Here is an 18857-nt window from a genome sequence, read left to right on the forward strand (position 1 = left end):
TATACACAATCGATAAACTGTAAACGTGTGTTTAATTTTGCAAAACAAGGGCTGACAATTGTTATCATACAATTAGTATGAGGAAAAAACTTAAGAAATGTGTCTCATAAAGACAAAACAAAACTGCATTATGCATTATTGGAATATTTGGTACTCTTCAATTATATTAATGTGACGGTGATGGGGCGGGGGTGGGGTGCTAGATATTTCTGACCAAGAATTCACAATGTTTTCAGTATAGAATTGATCAAGTATGGTATGCATTTTCTCAATATCATGAAACTTAATCATCAATTTCTACGGGAGAAAAGCGGAAAGGAAGTTGAAGAAAACCTAATTTAAGCTATGTATCTACCTAACCTGTTGACCAGGCACCCTTATAATCTGAATTTAGCTGCAAGCATAAGCGTAATCTCAGAAAAAGGGCAGCTGAGGTTAGTGTCCAATTTTTTTTTTTTTTTTTTTTTTTTTTTTTTTTTTTTTTTTTTTTTTTGAGGGGCAATGGAATCTTTGTGCCCACACCTACATTTCGGGTAAAATTGTACAAAAAGAAGATATAGTAACATGTTAACTAGGAAATGCTCGTAGCAGGTTTCAAATTGTAAAAAAAAAAAAACTGTTACTTTATTTGCTTCTCAAATATTTAACTCAGTTGACACCCCCACCACTTCCACTTAATGACTGCGTCTTTGGCAGGTTTGTAATGGAAAAATTATCTGAAAAAAGGATACATCGTACTCGTCCATTCCAATTTTTTTATGAGCTACATACCTTCAATTACAGAAACGCGTCACGAATAACATATTACAGACTTTTTTAAGCACCGTCAAATCAATAAATATAAGAGACAGAATTTCAAGTAGGGAATGCCCCCTTTTCAAAACTTGTGTACAGACATGTGGAGTAAATTCATTGAATCTTGATTTTGGTAATCTTAGATTAATTTTATCATTATTTACCCAGTTCTGTTAAGGATTATAACAATAATAACTTGATTTATAAACATTGATAGTACTGTACTTCATATTTAAGTAAGAGTTCAGCAGCATAGAATATTTAAATAATAATATATAAATGGTGCCTGTTTTGGAGGGTAACAGTTGAAATTGACTGTTAACCTCCAAAACAGGCACCATTTATTTTATTACACTGAATGTCTTATTGATTTAGGATGTCAGCAAAAAAATTGTCGATCGTCTTTATGTTCACGTTTAGAAAACTTTCAAACTCCAAGCTTCTATTTTTCTCAATAAGAAAGCTTCGAAAAAGATTTACCGACTTCTTTATTGTTTGTTTAATACTCGAAAAGTCCTTTAACATCTAAAGTTTGTTTCGTCTGTCGTATGTTGTTTTCAAGTAAGTTACATCGGACGCAAGCTTCTATTGACGTCAAGTTTATTCGGCTTCTTTCAAACGCACAACTGACGTTTTGGGATATCTTCGGCGAACCGTACGCGCATGATTTGCACGCATGTGACATTTTCGTAATGTTACCCGCTGTCAAGTGTGTTGCAAACGCTGAGGGTAACATTACGGATTGTTAAATGCGTCTAAACCAATCAGATTTTAGTGTTTAACATGAAAATATAATAATACAGTTTGTTACATTTTCAACAGTGAAATACTGTAACATTTATTGAATGAGAGTGATATTTTTAGAACCCTCAAAGGAACGTTTTTATTTTCACATTGTGAAAATAATGTTGGTTTCAGATAGTGAAAATAACAACCGAACGCGCCAAGTACATGTAATCAAAGGGGAACTTATGGGAAACGATCCCGGATTCTAAAGAAAAAGGTTTATAGACCACGAAAAAGGTAAATAAATTATGTAGTTAAAAAAAAAAAAATAACTGTGTCTTACGGTCTGCTTTTCATTTCCGATATTATTGAAAATCTTGAACTTTTATTTTCCGGTGTTCTATACTTTTCATATTCGGCTATAAAATTAAACTGGAAACTTTACTCGATATAAAATATGTTCTTAATGAAAGGTCTTCTTTGACTTCTGTATTAATATTCCATGAAGAACTATTGTATAGGTTTAGCTTATGTGATTTAGGTCTGGGATGACCGTTCTTTTGTTTGTCTATTTTTCTGTAAATACATTTTCGAAGTGCTACATTTTCTGCAGTTTTCGTCCAGTTTTAATATAGCTGCAGAACTGTAGCTCCCCGGAAAAAAATATTGACAGACCGGAGAGCTACAGTGCCACCCATTGAAAAAAGTGTATATTAATTGCGCACAAAAAGTGCGCTTTTTCTCGATTAATTTCTCTGTGTTTTTCAAAGTGCTATCTCAAAATATTACTACCCGTGTGTTCCTAACATATTCTTTTACTATTTCCACAACAAAACATTCCTTATAGCCGTTGTAAATAGCCCTCCTTGGATCTTAAATTTAAAACGTCGAAAATTTTACCTATGTACAGTGCCATTTTGGGCGGCAAGATAATTCGGTCCAACGCGCTTCGTGCAGAGATCAAATATGAGAGTTCTTGTTAGAAATCAAAGAAATATTTTAGTATCGAGCTTTTTCTGCAGCTGAGGTAAGAATTTGGAGAAATTAATCCAAAATTTAGCGCAACTTTTTGTGCGTAATAAATATACTGTTTTTTTCTATGGGTGGCACTGTAGCTCTATGGTCATCCATCACAATTTTTTTTTAGAGCAGCGAGCTACAGATCTGCACTAGTTTTAATAAACGTGGAACATAAGTTAGTAGACTACATAAAGTTAGAACTAATTAGGCTTATTATGTGTACTAGGGATGTCATCGAGTATCGACTAAATATTTTTTACTCGGTCACTGACGTTAAAAATTTGCTATTGTAATCTAAATTCATTTATAAATCGAGAAACTTACATCAGTTGCACAGGTCAGTGCAAAACAAACACAAATACACGTAAACTGCAATAAAATGTTTGTCTGTTGTTTAACGTCCCTCTCGAGAATTTTTCACTCATATGGAGACGCCACCACTCGCCGGTGAGAGCTGCAAATTTTGTCCTATACTCGGCACTTAGGGCCTTTGAACAGTGAGGGATCCTTTTCGTGCCAGCACCTACTGCGACACGGAACCTCGGTTTTTACGGTCTCATCCGAAGGACCGGTCTCCACGTCCCACAGTGGGATTCGAACCCTCGACATAAGGATCAACTCCTTACTCCGCGACTCTAGACCAGACGCTCTAACCACTGCACCATGCGGGCGACGCAGTAAAATGTAAACAAAGGTAATGTAAGATAACCAAAAGGAACACTTGTCGTACATTCCACGCAGGTATCCCTGACAAGAAAACAGTCAGGTATAACAAATGCGAAAAGTATACCCCGTTGCTTATATCGGAGATAGGAAAACTAATATGGCGTATGCATTTTTACGAGTTGTGCTTTGCATTTAAAAAGCAATAAACATTGCGATTAAACGCTTTTTTTTTTTTTTTTTTTTTTTTGTTTAAAGGCATTAATTACTGCGATTAAAGAGATTGGATCTTGTTACAAAAAGCATTAAGAATACTCAGTAGTATATTTTTTTAATCAACACATAGAGCTTCATTAAAAATGAAAAACGTATTTTTAAGTCCGTCGGATGGGACATTAATGGTGCCCTTGTCAAGGATTACAACAAGATCGTTTCTCTGGTTTTCGAAAAAGAGTAGGCTCATCGGGGGCAGCCAGAGAAACCAAAACTTTCAAAAACTGATCATATCAACAGATCTATCGGCGTTAAACATTAAACAAGCAGTCAATCATTTTAGAATATAAAGATTTTGCTGAATTTCAGCAGAATGGTTCAAATTATATTATTTATTCAGAAAAGAAAATTAAATGTGGGGGTTATGTAATTTTTTATTTTTTTTTTTTTATTTTTTTTAGATATTATTAAAAAAGTGTCAATTTTTAGCATAAAATGAGGCTATTATTTTATCTGGACTTTCACAATAAATTTGCTATATTTTTCACAAGATGATAATAAAATTCATGGCAGTTAATTTGATGAATAATTTGGGACCAAGATAAAACATTTCACTGCACAGAATAACTCTGTGTGCAACTTGCATGGAAAAATAGGAATTCAAATTTAACAGTGGTGTAAATTCTTTGAAAAAGAAAAATATCATTTTTTTCTGGAAAAAAAAAAAAAAAAAAAAAAAAACTTCCGTCAGAAAATATATTTCCTCTCCTAATGCTTTTGGTACGGAATTTAATATTGGAATTTTAATTGAATATAGTTTAATCGGCATTGTAGACTCAAAATTTATTGAAGGAACTAAAATATTATGCAGTTGTTTTTAAATAGAGATCGAACCAAAAACATGCTCAAAAGCTGAGGAGCGAACCTCTTTAGACGCAGTTTTGTCAGCGGGTCTCCGTTCAATACCTTACTCCTAAAGTTATACCAAACCTTTTATAATTTTTGATATTTTTTTTTTTTTTTAACTTACAGAACAGGAATGAAAAATGATATATATGTTTCAAAATCAACATACATATATCACATTTTTTTTTTTAATCTTTGTGTATCGATACCTATATCGTACAAAATTAAGTTATATTCAAATTAGGTTGGTTTGTGAGGAAACAATAAAAGAGATATGGCCTGCCCCAAAATCCTCTCCCGGGATCAAATCTTAGAATCATTCTTCAATAATAATCCCCTCAATAATGACCATGATGACCAGTTACAAAATTAACTTTATTGATTCTGTTCACAATGTACATGTAAGATATCACGCCGTTTGCGTTGTCGGTTTATGATACAGAATACGATAGATGTGTTCGGTATCAGATTTATCACTTCTTTATTGAAAATTCCCTTTCATTGTCAAAATTCAAGTGTTGGTAAAATGGGTTGGTGCTGTCGTATCTGTACGGGCAAATTAAAACCCTGGTTGTAAAATATTCTTCGTTAATACTCAGTCAATTGAATTGAAATGGGTGGATTATGAAGGTCGATTATAATAAGAATATTTATTAAATGAGATGTTTAACTATTAGTAATTCTAATTGAATAATATTAAAGTTGTGTAAAATGGGAGTAAAATTTCTTGTCAAATTAGACATATATTTGCTTTCAAATACATTTTGTTGAGTGTGTTCTGCAGATAATATTAGTGGGAATATTGCAGTTTTAAATTAGCCTTTAATTTGATGTTTGTTGTGTCGACATATATCCATCAAAATTCATACAATCTTTAAAATCTTCTTAACTACTGTACATTATGTAAAATTTTTCACAGGGTGCACCCTCTTCCTGTAAATTATTAGGACCAATGCACAGGCACTTGACGCTTTAAACCTTTCTCTTCAATGATAAAAATATCATTATATTATAATGATATTATGGTATGGGATGGACATTATGGGATGAATGAAGTGATTATTCCGGTTTCTGGGTCACTGTATATATGTATATATCGAATTGTGGGATAACTATAGTCATACCTGTTTGTGGGTCACTGTACATATGTATATATAAATATATTATGGGATAAATAAAGTGATTATATGCCACTCTGTGGTTCACTATATTCAAACATGCATAAAAAACTATTGGATACGTAAGCATATAGATTAGATATATTTTGTTAAAAATCTCATAATATAAGGTTGATAAGCAGCTCTGTGTTGAAGAAATAAATAATACATTTTGGGATGGACATTATGTGATTAATGTAGCAATCATACCAGTTTGTGGGTCACTATAATATATGTATATTACGAATTGTTGGATAAACAGGCGATTACATAAAATATATTGTGAAAATCTCATAATATTAATTTGATAACCTGTATATTTTTTATTGAATAAAGAAAAGAGTACCTTATGGATTGGCCATTAAGGGATTTAAACGCGATGATTATACTTGTTTTTGGTTAAATAATAATTACGTTTAAAAGAAATTCTGGGATAAGTAGGCGTTTAGATAAAACATCTTGTTAAGAATCTAATAATTTCGGCTGATAAGTTGCATAATGAATAAATAATTAATACACTTTCGAGTTTGACATTATGGGATCAATGTATATTTCATGCTAAAACCTGTTTATGGGTCACTATATACATGATTTACATGTATATGAGGAAATGTTTGAAAAGTAGGCGATTGCAAGAAAAGTATAACATGCAAGAGTGTCATAATGTAAGGCTAATTAGCTGTATATTGATATATAAAATATAAGTACGATAAGATGAACATTATGGGACCAGTCTAATGAATGCACCAGTTTGTGGGTCACTACATGTATATGTAAGAAATTGTTGGATAAGTAGGTGTTATGCATAAAATAATCTTTTTAATAATGTCATAATATTGAATAAATGAATAAAATATTATGAGATGGACATTATCGGGCTAAGGTAATGGTTATACCTATTTTATTTCACTATCTATGCGTATATAGAAACTGTGGGATATGTAGGCGCAGGGATAAAATATCTTATTAAGAATTTCTTATATTAGGCTGATAAGCTGTACGAGGGCTGTTCGAAAATTATTGAGACAATCACTTTTACTCCACAAAGGACAGAGTTAAATTCATGAAAATTCGTCAACATTTTATAAAAAACAAATAAAACAATTGTGCAAAATTTCTAATTCATAGGATAATTAAATAAGTCCCGGTGAAATTATAAACAAGCATATGTCTATTGAACTGGAGCAGCATCGCTACGTCATTTTAACGTCAAGTCAGCCGATATTTTCTCATTGTGAAATGATCGGGAAGCGTTCAATCTACTTTCTCTGTCATTACATATAACATTCCTAAATTAAAACTGTCTCTTATAATTCTTAAACGATTCGATAAAAAAAAAAAAAATTAAAAGAAAATGTGTACCGTTGCTACCCCAGTGTAAAATATACACGAAGTGTCATATACAGGTTGACTTAGTATCATGCATTACCGAGTTATGCAACGCGGGTCAACGATATTTAGTCCGTAATAATTTATGGTCGTCCGGAGCTTTTGCCTTTACTCTGGTTGAATTATTTGTAAGAAAAAAATATACAAATGGAAAAATAAAACCCTAGAATGTTTTATTGCATTGTTATTGTTTTAGCAGGTTGGTTAGTCTGGACAAGAGTTCTCAATACCGCTACACAAAATTTTTGGTATGCTCGCTGCTCCGCTTTGACGTCAAAATCCGTTTTGTCGTCGTTACAAGATTGATATACCGCGCTTAAATTTTTTAATGATCTCCGTATTTCTGATCGAAATTCTAACAAACTAGCACAAAATAAAGTCAAAATTAAATTGAAAAATTATATACATATTTTGATTTTTTTTTCGCTCTTACTATGGGTCCAATGGGAGTTTTTACGTTGGTGTTACATATTTTCAATATCTGATTTCGTGACTGCGCCGGGTACCCCTACCACTGACACATTAATATACCATTGAAAAGAAGAAATAAAATATTTTTGAAATATTTCTTGCTTTTATTAATTCTTAGTGTTTGTCAAACGTAAATGCAAATTTTCACCGAAAAACGTTTATTAGAAAGAAGAATGTACACAATGTCTCAATAATTTCCGAACAGCCCTCGTATGTTGAATAAATAGATTATGGTAATAGTAAATATATTATGGTAATTGTTTGTGGGTCATTGTATATATAGATCTGACGAATTGTGGGATAAATATATTGCACGTGATTATACCTGATTGTGGGTCACTGTATATATGTATATAAAAATTTAGTGCTTGTAACAGTTTGTGGGTCACTGTATATATGTAGAAAATGAATTTTGGGATAAATATAGTGATTATACATGTACCTGTTTGTGGGTCACTGTATATATGTATATAATTAATTGTGGGATAAATATAGTGATTATACATGTTTGTGGGTCACTGTATATATGTATATAATGAACTGTGGGATAAATATAGTGATTATACCTGTTTGTGGGTCACGATATAAATATGTCTATAATAAACTTTTGGATATGTACAAGTAAGCATATACGTAAGATATTGTCTTTAAAATTTCATAATATAAGGTAGATAAGCTCTTTATTGTTTAGATAAATAATTCACGAATGGAAGGTCATTATGTTATAAACGTAGTGATCATAGCTGTTTGTGGGTCACTATATATATACATGTATATAACGAATTGTGGGACAGGCGATTGCATAAAATATATAGTGTAGAATCTCATAATATTAGTCTGCTATCCTATGTGTTGAATCAATAAAAATACGTTACGGATTGGACATTATGGAATCAATGCAGTGATTAAATCTGTATATCTACTTTCAAAAGTCTGTATATCTACTTTCAAAAATAAGAATTCAATGCTTAAATGTGGTTCACTATATATATGTATATAAGAAAATCTGGGATAAGTAGGCGTATAGAAAAAATATGCCGTTCAATATCTAACAATGCTTAATGAATAAATAATAATGAATAAATTATAAATAATACATTGTGGGATGGACATTATTTGATAAATCATCTTTGTCACTATATATATATATGTGTATGTAAGAGATTATGGGATATATATAGAGAGAGAGAGGATATCCCTAAAATATCTTGTTAACAATCTCATAAATCGTATATCGCAGTGAGCCATTATGCAATATGACCCCAAAATACTTGAAAAGTAATAGTTAAGATCTGATATTGAATCCACCAAAAATGTTCTTAATGATTCATTCTATTTTGTACATATGTAAATATACATATATATATATTATTTATTTCAAACATTAATTCTTATGTCTTACATTGTGAAATGCAGCACATGATATATATAGCATGAAATATATGGAGATAACGAACAGTATTCAACCTCAAAAGTCAATTATACAATACAAAATAGGAGCAGAGCAAACACGGACCTCCAAACATCAGAGATGGGATCAGGTGCCATGGAGGAGAGAGCATCCCCTGCCGACCGGTCACACCCGCCGTGTGCTCCTTGTAATGATCGGGAAATAACGGAAAAATCCGTCGACAATTCAGTGTGTAAATAATGGTCTAACAATTAGTATGTGATAATATTGTGGGTCATAATACTCATAAATAGAGCATTGTGCGATGTATATACTTTATCCCACAATGCTCTATATATATGAATATAATGACCCACAATAATATACAACATTTTTAATCTTATCTCAAAAATTATATTATATATTATATAAGGACCATATATATATATATAGGAACTCGAAATTGCTGTCTTGCAAATAACTGTCCTGAAAGCTGGGTGGAGAATCCTGCGCCATGCAGTAGTAAGCACCCTTTGTCTACCGGTCAGATCCACCGTGTGACCCCTGTCCTGATCTGGAAAACCGGAAAGTTCGTGGACATTTCATTGTGAAAATAAAGGCCTTACAATCTGTGTTAAAGACGTCAGTCTAAATTCAATACAACGACAGACTGTATTTGAAAACAAGGTCATTGTACGGACCTAAGAATTTAGGAAATGTTCATTTTAACATACCTTATATCAGCTGAAAGAAAAGATATCATTGCCATGTTTTTTTAGAAGTAACATAAGTCCTCTTTCACTGTCCACGTGGTACACCATCTGATCTATAAATGTATTCCTCATTAACATTCCTATAAGAAATACAAATAATGTCCGAATTATCAACAGAGTATTGGGATTAATTGTATTAAATTAAAAAAAAAAAAAAACAACTTTTAAACATATCATAGATTAAAGATCTGAAACAATTAGAAAACCAAAATAATTTCATGTAAATAGGGAGAGCTTAACATAATCTACATTGTAGTTCACAATTTAGCTTTTACAATTAACCTTAATATATCTTGCAGGTATAATGTATCCTCTCACTACCTGTATTTAGGCATAATATGATTCCAGTATGTTTTTTTTTCTTTTTCAGTTATTCCCTTAGATTGTAAGGATCTTCACGCAGATGGCTACACGGATACAGGGGTGTATGACATTTACCCCCATGGCACCATTACCAGTCCTGTCAGAGTTTACTGCGACATGGAGACAATGGACGGAGGATGGACGGTATCTAGTTTATATCAAAATTAAAAGTGCAAAAAATAATTCACAGTCAGTGTTCTTGTTGTTTAAAGGATTGTAAAATTAAAAAAAAAATATGAATATTTTGAGTTTATATATCATAGCACATTGATTTTACAATTCTTCTTCGAACCAATGAATTGTATTGTTATACATATTAATTTTCAAAGGCAATTCAGAAACGCGTACACGGATCCCTGAGTTTTGACAGGACCTGGACGGAATATAAGAATGGTTTTGGTTCACCTGAACAGGACGTCTGGGTTGGTAAGTGTAAATCACTTTCAAATAAGGGCTATAACCCGCTACGATATAAATTTGAAGCGTATTAAAGATTTGGTTTAAGACTGGGTAGTATGTTTCGACAATACTCACTTATCCTGTTTAATTTGTATCTTAAATAATGAGAAAATAATGAAAGCAAGTGGTAATTAAAAATCACTTAGTGGCATGGTATTAAAGAGACAAAAAATAGCACTAGTGTCTACAGCTTAAGAAAATAATTTGATTTTCATCAAGGTATATTCATATTCAAATAGAATTAAATGTATTGCAATAGACTTTACAGTTGATTTTAAATATATCTTAATGCAGGAAATGACATAATCCATCAGTTAACAAAAGAAAACAACTCATTCCTCTATGCTGCCATCACTCTCCACGATGGTACAAGGCTGTATGAGTTGTACGGTCGCTTCTCTGTCTCCGATGAATCAGAAAATTATCAACTCTTTCTTGCAGGACCGGCCACAGGAACCTTAGGTAAGTGGTTTTTTTTTTTAGGTAAGTTCTGAAAATTGGGTTAAAATCAAGTGCACCATCATATAATTCTTTGCATATAATGTTTATTTAGCATTCTGTAAACGTCTTTGATTTTGCTTTAAGCAAACTTCTTTTTTTGTATTTTAAGATATCATTTGTGAGTACAATTCACAAATTCCGCAGGCATTGAATTAGTCACTGCTAAGTAGTAGATATTTTAGATTATATATCTTAAAAACTAAGAAAATTATGTTTAATTATTTGTAACTAGTATATCCAGTAACCAGTACATCCAGTAACTAGTACATCCAGTAAGAAGTATATCCAGTAACTAGTATATCCAGTAACTAGTATATCCAGTAACTAGTATATCTAGTAACTAGTATATCCAGTAACTAGTATATCCAGTAACTAGTATATCCAGTAACTTGTATATCCAGTAACTAGTATATCCAGTAACTAGTATATCCAGTACGCGGGTACGTTAAGGCAGTACACAAATCATGTTTCGGCGAATTTAGACTTTTTCCGAAAAATTTAACATTGATAAATAGGAAAAGCCATAGATAAAACATTTTCTTTTATTATCCATTGTATAGACGTCATTGAGTCTTAGGCTAAAAGAAGCACTCCACTACGACGTCATCACGTGACGTCTATAAATAGAAAAAATGCCTTTATGAAAAAGTGAAAAGTTCAACACTACCCCGGGGATAATTCATTTCTTTTAGTGAAAATAATTATGTAAAAACAGCACTGGACCATGAAAAGTGCTGCTAGAATCCTACTCTCCAAACACAGAAAAAAATATTCCAAAGTTTCACATGAAACCTTACCAAATTTTTTTACGATGAAGGAATTGTCATCAATTTATGTTAACCACACGATTCTAGCAGCACTTTCCAAGTACTATAGAATATAAGCTTTCGATACAAACAAAAATTATGTTTCAAAGTATGCGGCGTAGTGTTGAACTTTTGCATCTTTGTTGTTATAGAGCGACAGAGGAAAGGCTGATCGGGATTTCAAAGCATTGCCTGTGTTCATTACAAGAAAACATGATAAGAATATATAAGCGTACCTGATTCATAATCTTTAATTCCTTATGAATCACACATAACGTCCAAGGTATATGATTTAAAACTCCCATTTCATATATTTGTTTACATGAATTCTCGTCACATTTCATTTTCACTCGGCAAATATTTGATCAATAGTTATGACGTCATGAGTTTGGTATTTAACCCCCGTGATAAATACTAAGCTATTTATACCACCCCAAAACGACAAGATTTAGTTTATATTATGTTTTTGAATGATTCCATTTATTTCTTAGACCTGAAATTAAACTTTAAATATAGATATTAAGAAAACATTATTTGTAAAAATCACGTCATCCAGCTTACTATGACGTCATATTGTAAAGGCAGGTAGGATATCTCTGGGTGTAGCCTTAACATACCCGCGTAACTAGCAAATCCAGTAACTAGTATATCCAGTATCTAGTATATCCAGTAACGTGTACATCCAGTAACTAGTATATCCAGTAACTAGTATATCCAGTAAGTAGTATATCTAGTAACTAGTATATCCAGTAACGTGTATATCCAGTAACGTGTATATCCAGTAACGTGTTTATCCAGTAACTAGTATATCCAGTAACTAGTTTATGCAGTTACTAGTATATCCAGTAACTAGTATATCCAATAACTAGTATATCCAGTAATGTGTATATCCAGTAACTAGTATATCCAGTAACGTGTATATCCAGTAACTAGTATATCCAGTAATTAGTATATCCAGTAACTAGTATATCCAGTAACTAGTATATCCAGTCACTTGTATATCCAGTAACTAGTATATCCAGTAACTAGTATATTCAGTAACTTGTATATCCAGTAACTAGTATATCCAGTAACTAGTATATCCAGTAACTAGTATATCCAGTAAGTAGTATATCCAGTAACTAGTATATCCAGTAACGCGTATATCCAGTAACGTGTATATCCAGTAACTAGTATATCCAGTAACGCGTATATCCAGTAGCGTGTATATCCAGTAACGTGTATATCCAGTAACTAGTATATCCAGTAACTAGTATATCCAGTAACTTGTATATCCAGTAACTTGTATACCTAGTAATTGGTATATCCAGTAACGTGTATATCCAGTAACGTGTATATCCAGTAATGTGTATATCCAGTAACTACTATATCCAGTAACTAGTATATCCAGTAACTAGTATATCCAGTAACGTGTATATCCAGTAACGTGTATATCCAGTAACGTGTATATCCAGTAACGTGTATATCCAGTAACGTGTATATCCAGTAACTTCCTTTGATCCACTATTGTTATTCAGCTTTAGTTTCTTGATGATTTTCAATAATTTACATTTTTATCTACTAATGATTAGGAGGTTTACAGTGCGTATTTGATATGTAATGTCAAAATGTTTATGAAAGCTTGATGTTCAAAGAAAATTATTTGATCGGGAACATAGTCAAATTAAAACAGCCGAACTCAAGACATCTCAGGGCATTTCACTTTTACAATACCTATTCTATATTAAATGAAAATCTGATATTTTAAAACCATCATTTCTTACCTTGTTATCATTTTGAATGATTTGCTTCGTATTGCATTTTATGCATATTTAAGTCACGGTCTCTAACAGTTAACAATTTTTAATATATTATGGATATATTCATTGTTCTAATATTTCCAGTGACCTTTACCAAAAAAAAAAAAAATATTTCGTTTTTTTTAATCATACTTTAAAATTGTAATACGCCTGGGGGTTATTGTTCCATTACAAAGGATGCTGTATGAATTGCATAGCGTTTTGTATTGTATTTTTTATAAATGGTATCGCTATTTACAGAAGTCAGCACGAGAAGCCGTCTATCTTACATGTACTTCAGTATTATTGACAATAAAATTAATGTGATATATTTACATTCCTAATGTATTTTGCTGAGGAATGGTACGGCATTCAAAACACCATAACACAGACAGGGGGTCAAAGGGTTAAAGTATGCGTTTTATTTTGACGTCACAAACGTTGAACGCCTTTGAAGTGCTACGTCAGGAGTGAAAATCAAAATCAAAATTCGCGCTCACATTAAACAGAAACTGTTGCAATATCTCTTCTATTAATTGTAACTTACCCTAAGGATAATACAGGGAATTTGAAATCTAAATCAAATTTTCAGTTAATGCAAGGAGTTAAAAATGTAAAATAATATAAGCGATAAAGCTCGTTACTCAATTCGTTTGCAAATACTGTTGCAATTATGAGACTATATCCTGCATAAATAATGATTCAATGCTTAAATGAATCAATCAATGATCTCTGTGATGTATTTTCTCTACAGGTGACAGAATGTTAAACACGGGGAGTTCTAACAATGATCTGTCTGGGATGTACTTCAGTACACCAGACAAGGATAACGACAGGGCTAGCTATAACTGTGCTGCTAACAGTTACCGTAGAGGAGGCTGGTGGTTTAACTACTGTCACTTGGCCTTCCTCAACGGTCAATGGTCCCCGGCAGACTGGTGGTATCCTTGGTGGCCTAAAGTAGAGAGTGGGACAAATGTGAGGCAGACCATGATGTTAATAAAACGTCACTAGGTAAACAACAATCAATCTTAAAACCCGTATTTAATATTTGGTATTTCCATGAACATTTTAAACGGTTATTAGAATATTCGTAAAAGCATAAAACATGCCCTTTTTTTCTGAAACATTATTAAATTCTTTTACTTTTTTCATAAAACATTAATTAATTCTTTTATTTATTCTTTTTTATAAAATATACCCTTTTATTTCTCTTAAACATTATTTAATACTTTCATCATTTTATTTTTACTTACAACAGATGGACATTCAAAATTGAGAGACCAGGCCTCAAATTGACGACGATCAAATGAAACATTTCTGATAAGAGAGACAATTTTAAATTTATCATGGGATTCTATTCTTTTTTTTTTTTTTTTTTTTTTTTTTTTTTTTTTTTTGATAATGTTATATATTAAGAGAGATAACTTGTAAAGGATTGTGTTTTGAGGGGGTTTTGTGGTTAAACTGTTTGCTGAAGCAATAATGTTTTATCAATTTTCCTTACCAAATGTACCCAGTTAAAGCTGTACATGATATGTGTTGTAATAAATTTGAAATTAGAAATATTTCGTTCTTATTTACAAACACTGCCACACTGCCACATGAAGATGCCTTGACGGATAATTGGGATAAAGATTGTTCTATTATAAAAAGTATTGCAGTGGAAGCTGTTTTCTCCGACACCTGTACAATCTGTGAATTCCGACATTGAATTTCATTCTCATTTCTACTCATTTCTATTATCTTTACACTGTGTAATCTTACATCATGTTTATTTTCTCCCAGTGCATGTCGGATAAAACAGGTTTCATTGTATTCAAGATATTTTATAACCTAATCATAATTAGTTACATTTGATGTTCATGTTCCGCAGTACAATATATCCAGGATTATGCTTCTCTAAAGAGATATCCCTCATCTTTTTTCATGCATGCATATTTTGAATGGATGAGCAGACATAATCCATTATATACTTAATATACTTTATATACATAACAATATTTGCTTTTTTTGGATGCTCTTGTTCCATTTTTATTTTGTGGGAAAAAAAATGAGCTAAATATTTGACGTCAGATGTACTTCATATTTCTTTCTACAAATTGAATTATACCATTAATATATTTATTTGGCTTATTTTTTTTTTCTGGCAAGAAACGCAATGATGCCAGATTCTTACGTATTAGAGGTCTAACGTTTTAAGCAAGGGTATGTTATGAAATGAGTCAAAACATCACATTTTCTGAAGATAAATATCTTTTATTGCTACAGATAATCATTTAAAAAGAATAAAAACTAGAGTTTTCCGCTCTTGAATGTACAAGATCCGTCATCGAAGACTAATATCGTCACTGTAATTTTTGTTCGGGTTGAAACACAGATAGATATATTTACATTTTACAAGTATTTTGTTTATAAAATGTGTTGATAGCTACGCATTCAAAACACAATAACAAAGACGGGGGAGGCGCAAAAGGTTATAGTACGCATTTAATTTTGACGTCACAAATGTTTAACGCCGTGTTAGTGCAATATCATAAGCGGAAATCAAAATTCACCTTTACTTCTATTAATTGTAATCTACCCGAGGGATAATACAAATATTTTTTTTTTTTTTTTTAAAAAAAGAAGCAAGGCGAGGAGTAAAAAAAAGTATATATACGCATTGATTCATTATTTTTTGAAGGATGCCGTCTCGAATCAGCAATTGTGTGTACAAACAAATTTTCATCAAGCGCTACGCAGCACAGTTAAGGCTGCAGTAAGGAGGCGGGGCCTAATTTATACGGGAAATGCTTACTATGACATCACACAAAAATATAAGTTCTTCAAATTACCACAAAATGAAATGATTTGCTATCATAAATTTAAGAATAGGTTTAAACTACATCAATACTAACTAGTGCATGCATTATTGTCGTTAGTTAAATCCCACACAGCAATATATAAACAATTCACTGATCGCAATGCACTTGTCAATGTGACATCATATCGAAAAATTTGACGCAGTTTGTATGCAGTGAGAGGCGGATCAAGTTATATTTATACAATGAAAATGTATTTTGTAATTAAATAAAATATAAATTGTAGATATATAAGAGGCCGTTAACTTGGATGCGATGTCTGTTTTATGATTTTATTCATATACTTCCCGTACATTCCCTACACAAGCGATACTGTCGTATATTTGTATGCAGATTCATTGAAGGGTAATAGAAGGGTCTTAATAAATCGATATATTGCAAGGGCATACCCTCGATGAATTATGACAAGCTTTTACACATAAACTCAAGAAGTATGAAGATATTTGAGAAGTGCTGCGAACCTGTCGAAATCTTGTAAATGAATTTATTATATCTATATTTAATGTACTTGACAAGATAAATATTCAACATACGGTCTAACAAATGTAATTTTAGCAGTTAGATAGTAGAATCTATATAGGTTCGCAGCACTTTTCACAAACTACAAAGAGTGCTGAAAATAATTATATGTTAAACTTAGATTTTTAACTTGGTGACTGCCACATTACGTGACAAGTTTTAATAAGAAATCTAATCGTCCTCAACATTTAGTTTTCAACCACATTGCATTTGTCCGATAATAGTAAAGTCCTAAAAAGAAATGCCCATCCTTGTAAAGAATGTATTTTCTATCTAAAAAATTCGCCGATATTTCCATTTGACACCTTAACTGTGCTGCGTAGCTCGCGTTTCTCAATTTGTTTGGTCGCCCGCGTGGCGCAGTGGTTAGAGCGTCTGCTCTAGAGTCGCGAAGTAAGGACTTGATCCTTACGTCGCGGGTTCGAATCCCACTGTGGGACGTGGAGACCGGTCCTTCGGATGAGACCGTATAAACTGAAGTCCCGTGTCGCAGTAGGTGCTGGCACGAAAAAGATCCCTCACTGCTCAATGGCCCTAAGTGCCGAGCATAGGACAAAATTTGCAGCTCTCCACCGGCCAGTGGTGGCGTCTCCATATGAGTGAAAAATTCTCGAGAGGGACGTTAAACAACATACAGACAAACAAATCAATTTGTTTGCACTCACCGTTAATATTATGAGACAACATTTTAAAAAAAAAAATGATTCAATGCTTAAGTCTGTGTTAAGACAATTCATTCTCTGTTATGCGGTGTATGGGCTATGATACATATTTCAAAAAAAAAAAAATATATATATATATATATAGACTGCAGTTTGGTACTTGTAGTCCAATAAAGAGAAAAAGTTTTTTTAAGGAGCTGATGTTAATACAACAAGATGTTTTGGGGGAAAAATGATGCCCTCGTATGGCCGCTTATCGCAAAGGTTGTCATTTGCAAGTTAAACTCTAAGGTCAAGGTCAAGAGATCATCATTGTTGGTACTCAAAAAAATGATCTTGTCAAAATGAGTTCACCTTTGAAATCTAAAAGCTATAAAAGCACCAACAGTTCAATAATTATGGCCAAAATTAAAGATTTTCAAAAGTTAGTCAAAAATTGTCAGGCCAAAAGGCCAAAATCAACAGTACACGAATGAATTTCAGAAGAAATACACAGGTGAATTACTTAAGTTTTAGAATCAGCCATTAAAGATTAATGACCGAAGATTTTTAAAAGAGGTCAAAGTCTGAGGTCAAGATCAAAGGGTATAAAATGTCGGTATTCAAGAAAAGCTCTTGCCACAAGAAATAAAGCCGTGAAATATTAAAGCCCTAGCACTTACCATTCAGAAATTACGGCCAAGGTTAAAGTTTTTCAAAAGTAGGTCAAACTCATAAGGTCAAGGTCAAATGGTCAATATTGTTGGTACCTAGGAGGAGGTCTTGTCAAAAGAAATGAACACGTGGTGCATGCAATTACATGTACCTGATTTAACCGTTCGATAGATTTGACCAAGGTTAATATTTGGTATTTTACCTAGATCAAGTTCAAAATGTCAAAAATATTTAAACCCTAAGAAAGGTCTTTTCGCATGGAATACACCTGAAAGGAAAGAAAACCATTCTGTAACCGATCAAAAATTATGGGTAAGGTTAAAGGTTTTATTTTACGGACTAACAGACAAACAGATAAACTGACAGACAGACAGAAAAAACAGACGGACGGTCAGAGCAAAATATATATGGCCCCGAATCTTCGATTACGGGTGCACAAAACTTTATAATAACACTTGGTGTTAGATATTATTTTCTACGTTTGGAAAGAAGAGATCTGAATGTAAGTTTCCCTGAAAAAGTGCGAAGATAACGAGACGCCACAATATGCATTCTGTCTTCATGCTATCCGAAGTTTATTTAAAAACTTGAGGATAAATCTCTCCCAAGAAAACAAATGAACTAAATAAAATTTAGAAGATTCCATTCAATTATTAACATTTTTACTCACTAGTCTAACACTGCATTTTTTCAATGATAAAAATATAATGGTAGCAAAAGTTTATTTTCATTTTAAAACAATGAAACA

General features: G+C 32.3%; 1 protein-coding gene across 1 annotated transcript in view; it reads left to right on the forward strand.

The window, feature by feature from the left end:
* Positions 1 to 14750, forward strand: part of LOC133198486 (fibrinogen-like protein A) — a 183093-nt gene extending 168343 nt beyond the window's left edge. The window contains exons 5-6 of the mRNA XM_061334573.1: positions 14165 to 14424; positions 14672 to 14750. Coding sequence (XP_061190557.1) covers positions 14165 to 14424 — 260 coding nt within the window. The 3' untranslated portion in view covers positions 14672 to 14750. The remainder of the gene's footprint in view (positions 1 to 14164; positions 14425 to 14671) is intronic.
* Positions 14751 to 18857: the final 4107 nt, after the last annotated feature.

Source organism: Saccostrea echinata, unplaced genomic scaffold, assembly GCF_033153115.1.
Source record: "Saccostrea echinata isolate AGI-Se365-2 ecotype Australia unplaced genomic scaffold, CSIRO_AGI_Sech_v1 ptg000033l, whole genome shotgun sequence".
NCBI lineage: Eukaryota > Metazoa > Mollusca > Bivalvia > Ostreida > Ostreidae > Saccostrea > Saccostrea echinata.